At 34.0% G+C, this 19,624-nt stretch overlaps 1 protein-coding gene across 1 annotated transcript; it reads left to right on the top strand.

The window, feature by feature from the left end:
* The first annotated feature begins 1,935 nt into the window (after positions 1-1,935).
* On the top strand, positions 1,936-13,248 carry LOC130960814 (TNF receptor-associated factor homolog 1a-like). The gene is made up of 13 exons (XM_057886289.1): positions 1,936-2,090; positions 2,858-3,073; positions 3,153-3,264; positions 3,765-3,853; positions 3,985-4,053; positions 4,139-4,271; positions 5,409-5,567; positions 5,947-6,295; positions 7,091-7,203; positions 8,431-8,578; positions 10,243-10,706; positions 10,798-10,996; positions 11,661-13,248. Exons 2-13 carry the CDS (start codon positions 2,899-2,901, stop codon positions 13,014-13,016), a joined length of 3,366 nt encoding a protein of 1,121 aa, XP_057742272.1. The 5' UTR covers positions 1,936-2,090; positions 2,858-2,898; the 3' UTR covers positions 13,017-13,248.
* The last annotated feature ends 6,376 nt before the right edge of the window (positions 13,249-19,624 follow it).

Genomic DNA, 19,624 nt, shown 5'->3' with positions numbered 1-19,624 from the left:
ATATAAAATAAAAGTATACGGTAGTCTATTTTATCAAAATAACTATCAACAATTATAATAATTATAATTATATATATAAATTAGTAATAATTATTTTGTTGATTTAAATAATAATATAAAACATATATTTATTAGTAATACATTTTTATTATTTTCAATACTTTGTCACAAAATATTAAATATTTTAATTTAGTATAAAATATTCAAGTTAAAATATTTTATTTATTTCATAATTAATAATAAATATTAAAAAAATATAAAATTTATTTCAACACTAATAAATATAATTTATTACATTAGTAATCATGAAATATATAAAAAAGTATAAAATAAATATTTTTGCAGCAAGTTGAAATATTTTATATTATCTATTAAAACATTAAAAACAAAATAAATTTTGTTACAATAATAATATATATATTTTATATTATTACTATTATTTTTATTTGAACTCACCTAATTATTATTAATTTATGTATATAATTATAATTAATGATCATTATTTGTTCAAATAAATTAAAATATATTATTTTAATCTTAAAAAAATATCTAGCATATTTTTTATAAATATTGTAAAAAAATATCATTTTAAGTTTGATTAGTCTATTAGTTCTTTTATTTTTTTTAAATTTGTAATTAGATTCTCGTACTATTTTTTTCAATTGAATTTTTATACCGCTTTTAATTTTGTAATTAAGTTCTTTTTAGTGTAAAAATATTAACATTAACAGAATTTTTTTTAGCAAATTGAAGATTCCTACGGTTAAAAACCTAATTAGATTTTTTATCATATATTTTTTGAAAATAATATTCTATTAAATTTAATATTTTTGATACGAAAATGTCCTAATTACAAAATTAAAAGTAATGTAAAAATTCAATTAAAATAAAAAATATAGGGATCTAAATTTAGTTAAATAATTACAATCAATAGAGTAATTAAAGTGTCATTTTATCTTTTAATAAATATATGAGTTTAGTTTTGATGTATTGAAAGAGTAAAATGTTTTATATAATTATCTAATTATATCTATTTTTAAATAATTATTAATATAATAATTATTTTGGGGCTAACAAAAATACTCTCAAATTTTATTATCGATAAAAATATCTTCAAATGATTTAAATACAAGATAAAAATGCCTAATATTAAATATGTATTCTCAAAATATGTTTTAGAGATTAAATTTTAATGCATTTTTTCGCAAATATGATTAAAAAAATGAAATATTTTTATCCTTTAAATTTGATAATTTTTCGCTAAGTATATAATTTTTGGTAATTTTTTTGTCAACAACCAATAATACTTTTAAAAAAAGAGTAAAACTTTAGAGATCAAAATTTTATCTAATTTTTCCTGTGCATTTTTTAAATAATTATTTGAATATTCTTATAAAATTTTAGATTAAATACATAAACAGTTTATTAAATACAAAAGTTATTTTCTATTTATAAAATAATAATTTTTTGGATATTTTTTGTTATATTTTTATTAATATCAAAATAATTTACACATATTTTTGTTAGTTTATTCTTTTATTTTCGAGATATTATATGATGGGAGATAATTAGAATTAAATTCATAATATATATTAAAATTTTACTTTTTGAATGGATGAGAAACTAAGAATTTAGAAAATTGGTTATTTTCAAACTTTAAATAGTGAAAAAATCCTTATTATTTTTTATTTTATGTTTAGAAAAATAAAAAATTGTACTTAAATAATTTTATTATTAATAAAAATATATTTAAATTTATCAAAAAATATCTTTTAAATAATTTAAAATACGATAAAAAATCTTATGAAAATTCAAATTCTAAAATATTGTTTGAAAAATTCATATTTAATATTGAATATTTTTGTTCCGTTTTTGTTCGGTTTTTATCATGTATTTTTTTATTTTTCAGTTTTTTACTCTTTTTAAAAAAATTAAATTCTATATTCATTTTCTGGGTTATGCCTTTGCTCTCCGTTGCTCCTCACCTCCATCTCTCTCTTCGCCTTTCTCTCTAAAATCTCAGAACTCCGAATTGCTCCCTTTCACGCACCATAGCCCTATTAATTTATTATCTCCTTCTTTGGTTCCAGGTTCGTGTACCCTAATTTGTAACCGTCTAATTCGACGCCGTTTTTTTTCCTAATAATCTATTTTGCGTTTGTTCTCGGAGCATTTCATCTGAGCCATTTCTTCGATTTCGATTAGTGTTTCTCCGGGGGAAACCGTTGCCTGAGATCTTGGTTTTGATTTCGGACATCGAATTTTTTCTCTGCGGGATTTGGGTTCTGCTTTTTCATGCAATTTGCGTCATCGAGCTGGCTCTTGCCGTCATGTTCGTGTTTTCGATTTATTTTGGGCATGTTTCTATTTTTTCTTCATTGGTTTTCGCTTTAGTTATTGTCAACTTTTTAATTTCTGTTTTAGGGTTTTGTTCATGGGTTTTTTTCTTTTTTAATTTAATTTTTTAGAGGTGGGTTTTTGGGTTTATTAGAAATGTAAGTTTTAATTATTATGTTTTGGACTTTGAGACATGAGGGGGAAGGTACCACCCCTTTCATTATCTGATGTTTATCTTTGGTGTCAATTGATGAACTATTGGAATTTGATTTTTTTTTTGTTTTAAAATTTTTACGCTTCTTTCAGTTTATCGTGACAATGTGCCTTGCTTCTGTATTTGTTATTTAATAATCGTTTAATATATAGTAGGACTTTCTCTGATGTGGTTGAAAAGATTAGCCTTACGTGTTTGAGTGATTTAATTATTGCGGAATGATGTATGAATGCTTCACTGTGTTGTAATGCGATTTGGGGTTTGAGGGGCTAGGTTTGATGCATTATTTGTGTTCTTATCTGACAGCTGTTATAAGAGGAGTGTTAAGGCAATAGTGCTTGATAGGGATGGCTGGGATTGCTATTGAGGAACCTGGAGTTGGGAAGTCCGTGGAGGGAATGTTAAGTGGGCAGCGATGTCAAACTGGGGAAGCACTGGCTGAGTGGCGGTCTTCTGAGCAGGTGGAGAATGGAATCCCCTCAACTTCACCCCCTTATTGGGACACTGATGACGATGACGATGGTGGTGAATCTATAATTGTCAAAAATGTTACTTTTCTATTGTTGATGAAATTTAAATTTAAAATTTTCCTTCTTTACAGGACCAAAACCGTCTGAGTTATATGGAAAATATACATGGAAGATAGAAAAATTTTCTCAGATTACCAAACGGGAACTTCGCAGTAATGCATTTGAGGTTGGCGGCTACAAGTGGTATGGTGCTTTCAATAAACTTACTGGTCTCAATGTGCTTTAGCGCTTAACTATCTAAATTTGTTGACATCATTTTAATTTAAATCTATCTACGAATATTTATAACAAGGTAATCAAAGATATAAACTACCCGTATAGCACTAGGGATTTCAACTGCATGTGTTGAGAAGGCTACAGGAAAGTTCATGCCTCACTGATGGAAGGTGTTGACGTTGAAAAGAAAACTATACTAGTTTGCGCTGCTTTCTTCCTATAAGTTGATGACTGATATTTTGTTCGTAGTAAATTAATAGATTAACATATTCAACCGAATTTAAAACCAAGTTGCTTGCTGCTTAGAGCCTCATGTCTGACAATTACTGATTCCTCACCCTTTTCATGTTACAATCGCAATGTATTGTTTCCTTAGGCAGTCCTTATAATGTGAAAAAGCTTGCCGTCGCTGTGTACGGTGTACATATCAGTTTAGTTTTTAACCTAATCATGATGTGGTGTGACAGGTATATTTTAATTTACCCACAAGGTTGTGATGTCTGCAATCATCTCTCTCTGTTTCTTTGTGTTGCAAATCATGACAAACTTCTTCCAGGTTGGAGTCTTCTAGACTCTTCTGATTTCTTTGATGATTGTTAATTTTACCATCATCAATCGATCTGATAGTAATTGATTTCGTTTTGCATTTTTTTTAAAAACTTTCTCACTTTTTTATTTGTAATACAGGATGGAGTCATTTTGCTCAATTCACCATAGCTGTGGTCAATAAAGACCCAAAGAAATCAAAGTATTCTGGTATGTTTGCTAATAGTAGGCTTAGCTGTCGGAGTTCACAATTAGTCTAACGTCATTGTTAAGTGGTTTTCTCTGAGTTTTCTAGATACGTTGCACCGATTTTGGAAGAAGGAGCATGACTGGGGATGGAAAAAATTCATGGAGCTCTCGAAGGTGTATGATGGATTTGTTGACACTTCTGACAATCTGATTATAAAAGCTCAAGTTCAAGTCATTAGGTACATATGATCTATTTTAATAATCTTACAAAGATGCACACAGCCATACATCATTATGTATAAATGTATATTATATAGTGCATAATCTTGACTCCATTTATTTACTTATCTAATATAAAAGATAATGAATGTAATTCTGCTAGTGACAGTGATTGGTCCTTTCCAATACCTACTACAGGATATGAGAAAGCCGGCAAGAATTGTTATTGTCTTCTTCTTGTCATCTTTTTGTTGTTGTTGTTGTTGTTGTTGTCAAATATAGGTTTTATTTGGATTGATGAAAAGCTGGCAAGAAAAGTTTTGGTCAAGTTGGTTCTATAAAAACTTCATTCTATTCTCTTATCATTTGTGAAGTAGGTTGTAACCCATGGATTGCATTTGTTGCCTTTTGTAATCCTTTAATATCTTCCATGATTATTTCTGATTTCACCTAAGTTAAACTCTGAATTTTCTGTTGAAGGTAGAGGATAACTGTTTTTTCTATGTTAGTACAGTGTTATTTTCTATTTGGTTCTTATTTCTGGATTTAACTACAATCTGCTTCAAGTTCGATGGAGTTCTTGTTATATTTTAACAGGACTCAGCTTCCTTGACCATTCTGGTTTCCTTGAATCAAAACTTGCAACATTCATATTGTTTTTTTATTTTTTATATTTTATTTTTATTTTGAATTCAAAGTTGAACTTTAATGGTTGGGGATCCCAGGGTGTTCTTCACCTTGTTACTACATTATCTCTTTTGGATTGATGAAGAATTCCATTGAGATAAAGATAGGGAATATCTTTACATGAAAATAGGAGGAAGGATGAGTGTATAGCAGCATTAGCTGTAGCGAATGAATCTGTTGAAAAATGGTAATGGCAAATGAATCTCTAGAATCTACATCATTTAGCTGTGCATTGTTCTGGACAATCTGGGAAATAATGTACTAACAGAAGTGCAAAGTAAATTGATTGCTGCTTGTTTGTTATGTTGGTTGTCCTGTCTTGTGTTTGTTTTAAACTGAGTTTTTAGTAATGCTTATGCTGGCGTCAGGTTGGATGTTGTCGTTTTGCACTTTTGCTGGCAGTGGTGCAGTGCTCCTTGGAATTTTTGCTTCAGATGTGTGACCATATTTTTTTTGTTATTTATGCACAGGGAGAAAGCTGACAGGCCTTTTCGTTGCCTTGATTGTCAGTATAGGAGAGAACTTGTAAGGGTGTATTTGACAAATGTGGAACAGATTTGCCGTCGTTTTGTGGAGGAGAGAAGAGGCAAACTTGGGAAGTTGATAGAGGATAAAGCTAGGTGGTTAAGGTATTCTATGCTCTTCTGTAGAACTATTAACTGGTTATGTTTGCCTGTAATTATTATCATGCTCCAAAATTTTTCCTGAAAAGGTGGCATATCAAACTATGTAGCCCATGACCATCAGTAAGTTAATACATGAACCATTCAATCATATATAAGTTATAACATACTAGGATTCAGACCCTCGAAACTGAGCAAATGTGAAAAGGAGAAGGTAATGGGGTAATCAATGTTAGATTAATAACTTCTATTGTATGGTGGGTCCTCCTTAATGATTCAAAGTTGGTAAATAACTTCCCACATTAAGCAGAAACTCACTTTAGAGGACCCAAATCCAACTTCATATCTTTGATTTATTGAATCTAATGGTAATTTGCATTTGCAGCTTCTGTACATTCTGGCGGGAAATTGATCAAGCTTCTAGGTGCCGCATGTCTCAGGAAAAGACAGATGTAATTTTGAAAGTAGTTGTAAAGCATTTCTTTATAGAGAAAGAAGTGACTTCTACTTTAGTAATGGACTCCTTATATAGTGGATTGAAGGCTCTTGAAGGCCATACTCCATCAAAGAAAGGTACGGCAAAATTGTTGGATGTTGAGGAACTGCCAGCACCAATTGTTCGCGTTGAGAAAGATATGTTTGTTCTGGTGGATGATGTTCTTCTTCTACTTGAGAGGGCGGCTATAGAACCTCTTCCTCCAAAAGATGAGAAGGGTCCTCAAAATCGTACAAAGGTGAATAATAATTTGTTTTCGTAAAATGTGATTGAGGAAGTATGCTGATGGCTGGTGATAGTAGCAATTAGCAAGTGCACTGGATCTGATTTTGTTAGTATAATAATCTGATTCTCTCTGTTATGACCCTAGATATCTTTTCAGTTATTGACCATCCAAAATGTCAAAGACTGGATTTCAGCCATTGTTTATTAGTTTGTCATCTTGATCAAAGACACTGTTTATAGTGTTGTGTATAGGTTGCTGGTTTGGTATTCTTGGTCTTAGGATTTATGATTTTTGCTAGATTGCTGGTTTTTCATGACAAATATGTTTGCATAGAGCAGTTTACCATTGCAGTATTTATCAACATTGACAGTATAAGATCTTATCAGCTATTCCCTCCAGTAAAAGTAACTGTCCTGTTATAAATGTGAACAGAGATTAAATAAATGATTAATTATGTATGTGGATTTGCGTAATTTTGATGCATTTTACAGTATTATCTAACTTGACAAATCTTCACGTCTTTATTACTTCTTTCAACTATTCTTTCTTCTCGATAATAATAGGGATATGATAAGAAAAAAATAATTTATCTTCTCTAGATCTTATCAGCAGGACTGTTATTTATGTGCAGAAAAGATTAACCAAACAGGATAGTTATGTTTGACTGGAGGTAGTATTTTATACAATTAGTTGTCCTATTCCTTTATCGAAGTTTTATATCATCAGGTGCACCAAATGCCTAAAGGGCAATTGATACTTTAGTAATTCTTTTGAGTGTTAAGAAACCTGGTTCACCTCTTTTGGCAGGATGGAAACACTGGGGAGGACTTCAATAAAGATTCTATTGAGCGTGATGAAAGGCGCCTTACAGAATTGGGTCGTAGGACTTTGGAAATTTTTGTCCTTGCTCATATATTCAGGTTGTAATGCAATTATATCTTAGAAAATATACTCTAAAATTTACTTATATATTTAAAGTAAGCTTAAGGGAGTATTCACACTTAGATCATTTAATGGGCAATGATCATGGTACATTCTGTTGAATTAAGAGTGAATACATACTCACGTTTTCACTTTACAGAGAAATTTGCATTGGAGGAGTGTCTTCCTTAGTTATTGATTCTTCAATTTGTCTTTATTAACTGTTTCTCTACTATTCTTTATTTTAGCTCTTGCTACCTCCTGAATTAAATTTTAGGGCTCCGCATGTAGGGGTTTGTTGATCATTCTGAAGGGGCCTGTTTAAATTGACATCACTCAGCTATGATGCTAACCAATTTCATATTTCATATATTTTCAAGTTTTACTTTCATTTTAAAATTTAAAAGTTCTTTACAATTTTGTGTTTTTGAAGAGGATTAGAGTTTCTTACGAGAGTTCAGTAACTTTCTTTTCTGAGAAGTAGAGTACATGGCTTGCCTCCCTATGTTATTTCAAATGTAATGGCCAGAACTTGTCTTGGGCATCTTCTGGAAATTCCAAGACTATTATTGATCCTATACAATGGCAATTATAATTACCAATAAGATTGTCTATTCATAACCTCAGATTTGCAGTTTAGGGTTGTCTGCAAAGACTTTTGGAATGTTTCTTCTACAGAGTAGAGAATTCTTATCTATAATATTTCAGAGGATGTGAACTGTGAAGTGAGGGCTTTTGACCTTGTTTCCAGTAGATGACATGATACTCTGTAACTAAGTGTGTACTATCTAATCTTCTGAACCGTATTGAGCAATGACTCTATGACTTGATGATAATGGATAACCATGGGACTTGTATGTGGAACTTGATTATATGTTCCATTTGAGACAATAAGAAATGATGCGCAGCTAGCATTATATTTAAAGTCTCATATATGATGATTCGCAATAAGCTTGAGTTCAGTGGAAGCTTGTCCACTCTTGTAGTCTAATATAATTATCAATGCAATAGTGAACAAGTGCTTGTCAAAATATTTGGCAGCGCATGCTTTGTGTTCTTCATGTATGAAGTGTGAATTGTAAACACCTGGTTTTGGTAATATATAATCTGTCTACAATGTTTGTATTGCTCATTCATTTCATTGATATAATTTAGTTTTATGTTGACTTGTATCTTTAAGAGACGAATGGATTACGATGTACTAAGTAACTATTTCATTGGTGCAGCAATAAGATTGAGGTTTCATACCAGGAAGCTGTTGCCCTGAAGAGACAAGAGGAACTTATCCGCGAAGAGGCAGCATGGTTAGCAGAAAGTGAGCAGAAAGCAAAACGTGGACTTAATGATAGGGAAAAGAAAAATAAGAAGAAACAGGTTTGGCACTCATCTTCAGATATCATAAATTTGATTTTACTGATGCTACATCCTGTGTCATCTTAACAAAATTAGTTATACTAGAATATCTGATTGAGATTTGTATGCAATCATCTGATATTTCCAGTTAATAATTTATTTTAAAACTCGAGTCAAGATCAAATCTTTCTTAGAAAATGAATCATAAATAACAAGTATTATAAAATGATCACATTATCCTGTTATTTGTAATGAGCAGCAGCAAAATACATTACTATTTTTTGACATTATATTGAGTTTATATATTAAATCCCATGCTTTGTATATTGGTTTGTAATGAGTTCATTTCTTGGCTTGCATGATTCAACTTTATTAATGTATTTTCTACGTGTCTTAGATCCTTTGATTCTTTTCTACATATCTTAGATCCTTCGATTCTTTTCTACATATCTTTTTTTGGGCTAATGATTTGGAAACTTGGATTATTTTCCCCACTAGGCTGTGTTTGTTTTGAGGTAACGAGACCAAGACTGGGGGGATTGAAACTCAATATCATGTTTGGTGGTCAGAGACTGGAAATAAAATTTCAGTTCTCAGTCCCTTCAGTACCTCTAGAAAGTGGGGACACAAGGGATTGAAATTTTTGGGGATGAAGATTAAAACTTTATTGATATTTCTTTCCTAAAATGCCCTTATTCGAAATTTTATATTCCAAGTCTGCTCCTCATAGTCCTTCCATTGCCACTCCACTGCCAACACTTCATAGCCCTCACCTCTCACCCCCCAACCTCAGCACACCTCTCACCCCCACCACCGTATCTCTGCCATTACCGAATTCCACCACCACCAACAGCAATAAGACCAAGAACAACAACAATCTCATAAACATATGTCAAAATCAGATTCAACAATCATAAACAAGAGGATTTCAAAATCAGGAAAGGAAAGAGAAGAACAGGGGGCAGCATTGGAGATCTGAGGAAGAAGAAATCTTCACCGAAGAAGCTCAACGAAAAGAAGGAACCTCTCCAATCCGAAGAAGAGGAACAGCCACAAGAAGCTGAGGGCAACAATATCACCGTTTTCAATGATCTCGTCAACACTTTCAATTTATCATCCATGGAGGAAAAAGATCCCGAAAAGGATTCAAAGATCTTAAGGAAGAAGGGTTTGGTGTATGATCCTTCTTCTGTGTTCTTCATCAACTTCGTCTTCGTCTTCCAGTGGTGTTTTCGATTTGGGTTCAACTTAGGGTTCCTCCAAAGGTTTTGTGGATGTAGGTTATGGTGAAGATGTGGGGTGCTTCAAGGGGAATACTAGTAATTTCACTTATTTAAGGGTGGCTGCATGGGTAGGGTTAGGGTTTTAATTAATAAGGGTATTTTAGTAATTTCACTTATTTAAGTCTCTATTTTTATCTTAAATCAAACAAGATATTGAGACATAACTCAGTCCTATACACTTTACACCAAATGCAATATAAAGACTTATTAAGTCTTTGTCTCTCAGTCTTTGTCTCTCAGTCTCAGTCTCTCTTCTAAACGCAACCTTAATACCTTATAAGCCGTTTTAGTATACTCTAATGATATTTTTCCAGATGTTCACATTCTTTTGAATTGCTTGCTTTCCTGATGTGCATGTTTTTGTGTTGGTTGGGTTTTCTGAAAGTAGTTCTTTCACTTCAGGCCAAACAGAAACGGAACAATCGAAAAGGAAAGGATAAAGGGAGGGAGGAGAGGCCAACCATGGCTGTACTTGACAAGCACCATGAAAATGCTGCTGATGAGAAAAAGGATTCTAACATGGAGGAAGTTCATACTCAGGATGAAAAGTTTGAAGCCCTGGATGTTGTGTCTGATGCGTCAGACTCCATTGATGGAGTTGGTGAAGTGCTTCAGCTTGACTCAGAAGACAGAGATGCTGGTCCTGCTAATTGGGATACTGATACATCTGAAATTCATCCTACAACTGAGGCTAGTAGCAATGGGGTAGGCAGCCTTTCATCTATGCAAAATGGAATTGCTGAGAAGAGAAGCAGTTTAGTGATGGATGACAGTTCTTCAACATGCTCCACTGATTCGTTGCCATCTGCAGTGATGAATGACCGGACCTCATTTTCAAATTACAAAGTCCAAAAGTCCCCTAGCAGGTAACCATATAGCTCATGGTGTGTTTCATGTGGATGGATTTTGATTTCAATGATTTATGCATGTTATTGATTTGGCACTATGTATCTGTAGAAGTAAGAACCAAGGTAAAACATCATGCGGTGGAGGTAGTTGGACAACTGAAATGGATAGTCAGCTATCTGGTTCCACTGCAGAGGTTGGGGACATTAATAATGCATCAGGAAGTGGTAAAGTTGGTCAATCTGAGCCCGAGAGTGGTGTTCTTTGCTTGCAGGATCGATTAAAGTGGCTTGAGAAGCATGATAGCAAGGTGGTCTTAGTTTCGAGATATCTTGTACAATTTGCTATAATTACTGGATATGTCCTGTTTTTGCCCATTGTTTTCAAGATGTCTCACTTCCTACTTGGAGAGCCAGATTGGTTTCTTCATTGAGAATCACTTCAAAAGACATTTTAAAAGATCTTGGATATGAGATGACTGCTGATCTTGTTTGCCTTATTTTGCTCCAAGTCTGGCAAAGTAATTTGATACTCTAGGGCCAAAAGAAGTTGATGTTTCAATATAGCTTTCATATCTAGAGAATGATCTACACAGGAATTGAATGCTCAACAATGATGCTTATATTTTTTTCTCTCCCATCATTCAGATGTGATTTTAGGATAGTTTTTTATGCTGCTTCCAAACCATAATTTTAGATAAATCGCTTTGTATCTATGTAGCAATGCCCTAGATGCTTTATGTTGAAATAGCAGGAAACTTGATTTGAAATGGTAGTAAAAATGGATAGGTGAATTCTTTTCCTTAATTTTTGTAATCATCCCATGCTTTTTTAATCTTTTCTTTTTCCTGCTACAAACTAGTCTCGTTTTCAATAGATGATTTTAATGTGTCCAATCTTATATTGAAGTATCTTTTCATAGTACTGTTGCAGTTTGAGCCTGATATTATTCCCTCCTACTTTTCTAATTGATAGGAAGACGAGCAGAGCACTGAAGAATGTATTGATGCTGAAAGATCTGTTGAAATAGAAAGCCTACAGAAAGAGAAGACATCAGTGGTGCCATCCTCACCAAGCAGTCCTCAAGGGAGCTTACTCTCATCTGTTAAAATGAAGTCAGAACACCACGCTAGTGCTACTGTAGATCCTGTTCATGTCAGGAAAACATCTTTAAGTGGTTCACAGCAAACCGACAAAGATGCATCTTTAACTTCGGTATCCCAAGTAACAATTGTGCCCAAGAGAGAATTCCAGAAGACTTCACCCCCTAGATTAACTGAGAGATCAATGTCCCAATCACCTATGATGTCACGGCCTTCAAGTGCTCCTCTAGTTCCTGGTCCCAGACCAACTGCCCCTGTTATTTCCATGGTGCAAACTCCACTACTTGCACGCTCAGTGAGTGCAACTGGTTGCTTAGGTCCTGATCCCTCTTCTGCAACTCATAATTATGTTCCTCAGTCTTACAGGAATGCAATAATAGGAAACCCTGTGGCCTCTGCTAGTCTCAGTCATTCCAGCTCCAATTCAGGCGTAAACCAAACTCCTGGTTACTCACAACCACCCCCCTTGGCATCATCACCAGTATATGTGTCGCATAGCTCGGACAAAATGGATTCTAATGCTGGCCAGTCTGCTCTTCCCTTTGGCATGATTACACAGGATATTTTACAGAATGGCCCGCAGTGGCTTGACGGCTCACAAAGGGAAGCCAGCAGGAGTATGCACTATGAACCACCTTCACGACTTAATGAAGTTCAAAACCTTGACTTCTACAGGTCGGTACACAATAGATCTCTGGGAAATATACCCGGTGAGTTCCTAGCCTGCACATCGGGGCGTCAGAGCCAAGGATTGCTCGTGGATGAGTTCCCACATCTTGATATCATAAATGATCTGCTTGATGATGAACAAAGTATCGGGGAGACAACCAGTGCAAGTTCTGTCTTCCAGTCACCCAATGATGGACCGCAGTTACTAAATCGGCAGTTCACTTTTCCTGGAGACTTAGGTACAAATGATTTGGGATCGTCAAGCAGTTGTAGGTTTGAGCGGTCACATAGTTACCATGATCCTGGGTTTCAGCAAGGTTATAGCTCATCTAGTGGGCATTTTGACTCACTGAGGGATTATCTTCCCCAGGTGAGTACACTACCATATGGAAATGGCAAGGTAGATAGGATGATGCCAAACCAGTGGCGGGTGGCTGGATCCGATCTGTCTTATTTAGGAATGAGAAATACGCAAAATGGTTACTCATACTATCAAGATTACTCAAACACGAGTGGTGTCAATGGCTATACTGTATTCAGGCCTTCAAATGGTTCCTAGAGGAAAAAGGATCAGGAAGGTTGCCTACACATTAGTAGTAAACAAAAGTAATAATGTACTTGAGGAGATTGTTGGGTTTCTTTGGATTGGAGTGAGGTTGTAATCCCTTGATAAAATATTTTGTAAAGAGAGCTGAGTAATTTGCTTCCAGTTTTTATTGAAAGTAGACATGTCCTGGCTTCCCGAATTATCGTTATTTCTAAGCGTTCAAGAGTTCTGGGGTTTTGGTTTTCGGGGATGTTTAGGCACTATTACATTCATTTCGAAAATGGATTTCACGCGTTGAACTAGAGGCATCCAAATCGAAGATAAATCTGTTGTAAGCAGGCCATGTTTTTATTTGGAAGATATGCCTTGGTATTGAATGATTGTATTGTGGTAGAGTGAACTACTATTTTTATCTATTAAAGTTTAAAATATTAACCAATACAAAAAAAAAATTTAAAATATTGACAAATTTATTCATGAATAAACAAAAATTTTGTATTCACAAAAGATGAAAAAGAGTTGTCATTTTTACCTATAGAAATTTGAAATATTAATAAATTTATCCATGAATAAAATTAACAATTGAGTATTTTTATCACATAAAAATTATTTTTGTGAGTACAAAATTAATTTTATTTATATGTAGTTAAATTGTCAATGTTTTAAAATTTTATTATTAGAAATAATAATTTATTCTGTTTGACTTTAAAAATTGATTGTAGAGACAACTTTCAAGTTAGGCCTAATGCGCAACGATGGTATGATAAAGGTGCAGTAAGCATAAACTTTTTTTAGGATGCAAGGGTCTTATTATTTCTGTTGATCACATTTGAAAAAACGATTTACTTATTAAAATATATTATTAATTATATTATTGAGTCTATTATATTATTTTTACATGATATTATATCCAAGGGAACTCATGTATTGGTATCATTTCATGTATTAATAGCCAGTAGTGTATTTAATCTACTTTTTTATAAATTGTGGTTAATAACAAATTTGAACTTAGGCAAAATAGTAATTATTTTATATTAAAATTAAAAAGATTATGGATTTAGCTCTATATATATATATATATATATATATATATATATATATATATATATATATATATATTAGCATTTTAGGAAATAAAATTTGTGCACTAACCCTCTCATATTTTAAAACTTTTCCGTAAAGAGTTTTTTCTTTATTGAAATCTTTTAGTATTACACAGTTACACTTAAAATATCATAATTGAAACAATTTGAATATTTTACAATTATAAAAGCATAATATATAATATATAAATAAGCATGAAATACAAAATCAAAGCTTAATATTGTTTCGAAAAGATAAATATATAATTTTAGATTTAAGGTTGTTTAATTGTATTTGAAATAAAATATGAATTCAATTTAAAAAGACTAAAATATTTAGAATTTATTTAAAAAAAAGGCTAAAACACCCTTATCCAGTACCTTATTGGTGAGACCAAGGTTCTGAAAATCGAACCGGTCATCGAACCGTTCTATTGACTGGTTCACTGGTTTATTGGTTCAACCGATTCAACCGTGGTTCAACCGAAATAACCGTTTTATAATAAAATAATAAATAAAATATAAATAAGTACATCAAGATTAACAAAAATCAACTATATTTAACTAAGATTAACAAAATTTTCAAACATAATTTTAACAAGATAAATTAACAGAGTTTTCAAACCAATTTTAATAAGTTCAGCACAACGATTAATAGAAAAAAAAGGCTAGCACTGTATGCAAAAAAAAAAAGTAATCTCTAGCTCTCCAATTGCTTAACCTCCTTTTCTTCCCAACACCTTCAAAATAATCTCTAGCTCATCCCACAATAAGTTATATCAATTAGAAATTATCAAACCACATTCATTTTTTATGCAAAAAAAGTTTTATCATGGAAAGCTTCATTGCAAGAATGCAAGAATGCAAGTCTGGCGTGCAGGTCCTCGGACAGCAAATCAATACAAACATTCAAGAAAAAGAAAGGCAACACAGCAACAACACAATAAAAAATTAAAGGAACATTTAAAACACAGCAACAACTCAACACTTATAGGAACATTTAAAACACAGCAACAAAGAAAGAAATATGTAAGAATCAGTATTGCTGAGAACAATAATTTGAACGTGTATGCTCAAAGAATCAAAGGCTAAGCTTCACTGGGAAAGTGAAAAACACCCCCAACGAAGGAAACTTCAATCACAGCTTAAACCAAAATTCACAATCCCTTTAAATTGAAGCAGCAAGCAACTTGAGAACTAATGCAAGGTTAACAAGATTAAGCAGTGAACTAAATCAGCTTAATTCTAACAAAGATTAAATGAGCTAAATCAACTAATTATTCAATGATTTAATCCAAAAAACATAATAATACATCACAGGAGCAGAGCTAACAATGATTCAAATTTCAATCTGAGTAGCACTAATAGAATCTAAAAAAAATCAATGTTCAGGCAGAATCTCAAACAAATCATTGAACCAATGTTCAGAGCAAAGATAAAAAAAAACAGAGAACGAAAATTTTTAAAAAATGAAGCCATTGCCTTCGTGAGGTCGAGGAAGCCGCACCAATTGTTGAATGAGGAAGAAGCGCAGAGCCGCAGACGACCGGACGAAGACACGGTGGTGTCTGAGCGCATCGGAGGCGGCGTTGAGTGAGACCCTTGCGGCGGTGGAGGAGTAACCTAGGGTTTGTGTTTTGGGAGTGGGGGGCTGTGTACCTGTATTTGAATGAGGAGGAGGAGGAGAAGTGGGGAACCTGCGCGATGGAGGCTTCCACGTTCGCACGGTGGCTGCGCGATGGAAGGGAAGGAAGGCTGCGAGGGCTGCGGTGAGATGGAGGGGAAGTAAGGGAGCATGCGGCGGCTATTTGAAGTTCCGACGATGGCGGTAGCAGGCGGTGGCTGGACAGACGACCAGGAGCTCGATAAGAGGAGCCCTGAACTTAGTGTGAGAGAGGCACTGAGGTAGAGACCGTTCTGGATCTGGATTCGATGCTGGAGTCTGGACGATGGAACTTGGCTAGGGCTGTTAGTGTGCAGCATATAGAAACGACGGCGTTTTGTTCCTTATTCAAAAAACCGGCCGGGTCACGGTTCGGTTCGACCGACCGGTTCTCTGTCGGTTCAACGGTTCAATTGCGGTTTTTGAAATTAGCGGTTTTAGCATTTGTTCGATTCGTTTTTTGTAGCGGTTCACGGTTTAACCGGTTCGACCGGCCGGTCCGAACCGGTTTTCCGAACATTGGGTGAGACTGATATAAGGCTCGGATATTTGATATGTACTTCCCATGTCAATGTGAATATGGAAACAAATAATTATAATCATTAAATTTGTTTCAAAATTTTGTTGCGATTCTATGTAAGCATCTTCAATTTGAGTTTGCATAGGATAGTGTATGATTGCATAGAAACATTTTAATTTTGAATTTTGGGGTTGCTGTTAGCTAACCAAGTACAAGAGAATAGTAAAGCACTTTATTCGTTTTGGTACCTTGTTCTGAGGGTTATCTGAAATGGGGTTGTTTTTGGGCTTGTAAGTGAAGCCCAAATCCTCAATAGAATGTGTTTCGACTTGTCCCATGTCCTGTGACCGTCGTCCGAGTTGTTCGTGAGAAAGTGGGGGGGGGGGGTGAAACCTACAAAATACTCCGATGCCTAAGTCAGCAAGGGTTTCAGCAGGTTTTTTGTGTATTGGAACTTAAATGTTTTGAGTGTATCAGGGTATTTATAGAAGATGAGCCAATAACCACCATTGGAGTAGTTTCACTTTTGATGGTGGATAACCGTTCCTTTATTATAGGGTTGTTAGGATATCTCTTCTAGAAGTGGGTGAGAGATTCAGGGAGGCAGTTACTTATTTGGATGAGCATAAGCTGCCCGTTTTCATCGGATCCGACCTCCTTAAAGAGGTTGAATAAACGGTAGAGGCCATTCTCTTTATTGGGCCTTTCAGCTTTAGTGGGCATGGCTTAGCACTTCAAATCAGCATTAAACCTTCCAAAATTGGGCTAGACAAGTTCCAAAATGGCGAGCCATGTGTCTTTTTATTGAAGTCACACGCAGGGACTTGTGCGTACGCACACTTGCTGATTTTTCACCTGTACGTACGCACAGGGTTGTTCATAGGCACACTTGCTGATTTCTGTATTATGCGTGGGCACTGGTGATTTTGACCCTTGTGCGTGGGGACAGAAAGTGTGTGTGGGCACACTCTGAAATACTTTTCTCCTTTGTTTTCTTCATGTTTTTTCCCTTTTTGCATGCTTTCTTCCACTTCTACCAAATCATTCTTGCCTCTAGGACCTGAAATCACTCAACAAACATATGACGGCATCGAATGGAATAAAAGTGGGATTAAATTGCTATTTTGGTGAATAAGTATGACTTTCTATGATGAAACACAAAAGTATGCTATTTTGGTGAATAAGTTTGAGTTTATGTGATGAAATCCATCCAATTCAAGCAAAAAATTATCATCAAATATGGACTCATCAATGAGGGTGGGTGATTTCCTCAGACCCCACATCTCAACGTAAGCGGGATTAACCAACCATCCTTACGCCGGCGCTGTAACCTCGAGAAAGCGAGATATATCAATCGTCCTCGCCAGGCGTAAAGCAAATTACCAATCATAACATATCATAATATGTATTCAGTTCAGCGATCACTTCTCATATATCGCAAGTTCATTAACCCCAGTCTTTCATATATTATCATTAACTTTCATTTCATCAGTTTATTGTCCTTCTCAGAATTAGGCCCGTTACACCACTCAATACATTTCAAAAATTCACTTTTGTAACAACCATGATTTTCGAGTATGCGAGATCTTTTCTGAAGGCACGAAATCCTATGGAAGATCAGTAAGGGGAGAATCTCTGATATATCATCAAGTATCTCAATCCTCATTGTCATTATTTCATCTTCAAGCTAGAACCTTTTTGAGGCAAGCTCGATAATGCAGTCACGAAGAACCTAGTTTTTGAACCGTATCGGTTAGGAGTTTTGATTCTGCTTTCCGTAAATAGTCTCAATTTGACAAACCGGACCCGATTCGTGAGAGAAGAGATATGATAGGATAATATTATCATTATATTAGTATTAAAAGCTGCTTGAATGGTATTATAAGGTTACCTGTCTGTTTTAGTTAAAAATAGAAAATCGATTTAACCGGGTTCATAGTTTACTGGTGCAGCTTAGCACCAGCACTCTCTGATGACTCTAGCAATGCTAAGGTCTCATTATACATGTTTTATTCTCATAATAAATATGTTACTAGTGTCATTTATGCTAGTAGCTCAGAAAATAATTTTTAAAGATATTTTTACAAGTGTTCCGATACATCTAGTTTTAGTAGTTATACACTTGAGATATTTTAATATTATTTTAATCCACCACCAAGCCAACCAATCACAACTCACCCTACACCCCCAAAACACCCAAGGCTGGCTCATTTTCACTTTGTGGCCAAAAATAGGAAGAGAGAAAAAGAGAGAAAAGTTCTTAGTTCCAAATCTTCAAAGCTTGATTTCTTCTGACCTAAAACTCAAATCAAAACTCCGATTTCACCAAAATGATCCTCTCTTCTTCCTCCACATAACCATATAACTTATCAAGAATGGAAATAAGGTGAGATGGCTGTTCCTTTCCCCTTTCAATTCGGTTTTCAAGGAAACATGCTTAAACATGTATTTTCTTGATGTTCTTCCTTAGGAATCATGCTTAACTTGACTTGAGAGCCAAGAAACGTTAATTTCCAGCAAGTCTAAGGTGAGATATCCCTTTCTAACGTGCTGAGAGAGATTTGGCAGTTGAGGGTTTTTGGATTTAAAGTTGTTCTTGATGTGATTTAGGAGGAAAAAGTGCTTAAGGACCACCTAAGGACATAACCGAATCAGGAGCAGCAAAACCAGGTACGGTTTGATAAAATTAATCTTGATTGATTGGGTTTGAGTTGTGTAATTATGATATGGTTTGGTTATGCTTGAAATTGATTGTTTATATGAGTGATTCTTGTTGAAATTTTGGTGAAAATTTGATGAAATTTGATGATATTTAACTTTGAATTTGTGTTCTTCATGGCTGCTGAAAAATGAAACCCTAGGCCTTAAATTGGGGTTCAATTTGTGTTAAAACCATGTGGAAAATATGGGGTTTTAGTGGCTGGGAATTTATTTTGAATTATGGTAAAAATTGGTTGCTGAAAAGATTGAAAAACGGGTAAAAACAGAGAAAGAATATGAAGAATTTACGAAGAACACGAAGAAAACTTTGAGTGTGACGAAGATCATTGAAGAACACCTTTTAGATCTTAAAAAGGGCAAGGTTGTAATTATTTTGGTGTTTGAGGGGTTATTTTGTAATTTCTGAAAGTTAGGGTGGTTAAAGTAGAAATATTAAAAGTTATGGATGGTAAAAAGTAAATCTTAAAGGTTAAAAGTTAAAGTGGGGTAATTTTCGAAAATTTAATGATAAAATAATAAATAATAATAAAATATTAAATAATAATATTTAATTAAAAATAATATTTTAATAAAAATAATAAAATAATGCAGAAAAGGCAGTTTTCTGTAAAAGTTTTAGAAAGACAACTTTAAG

This window comes from Arachis stenosperma, chromosome 2, assembly GCF_014773155.1.
Source record: "Arachis stenosperma cultivar V10309 chromosome 2, arast.V10309.gnm1.PFL2, whole genome shotgun sequence".
Classification (NCBI taxonomy): Eukaryota; Viridiplantae; Streptophyta; class Magnoliopsida; order Fabales; family Fabaceae; genus Arachis; species Arachis stenosperma.
The sequence above is the reverse complement of the archived record's forward strand: the minus strand, read 5'-3'. Positions and strand labels throughout refer to the sequence as shown.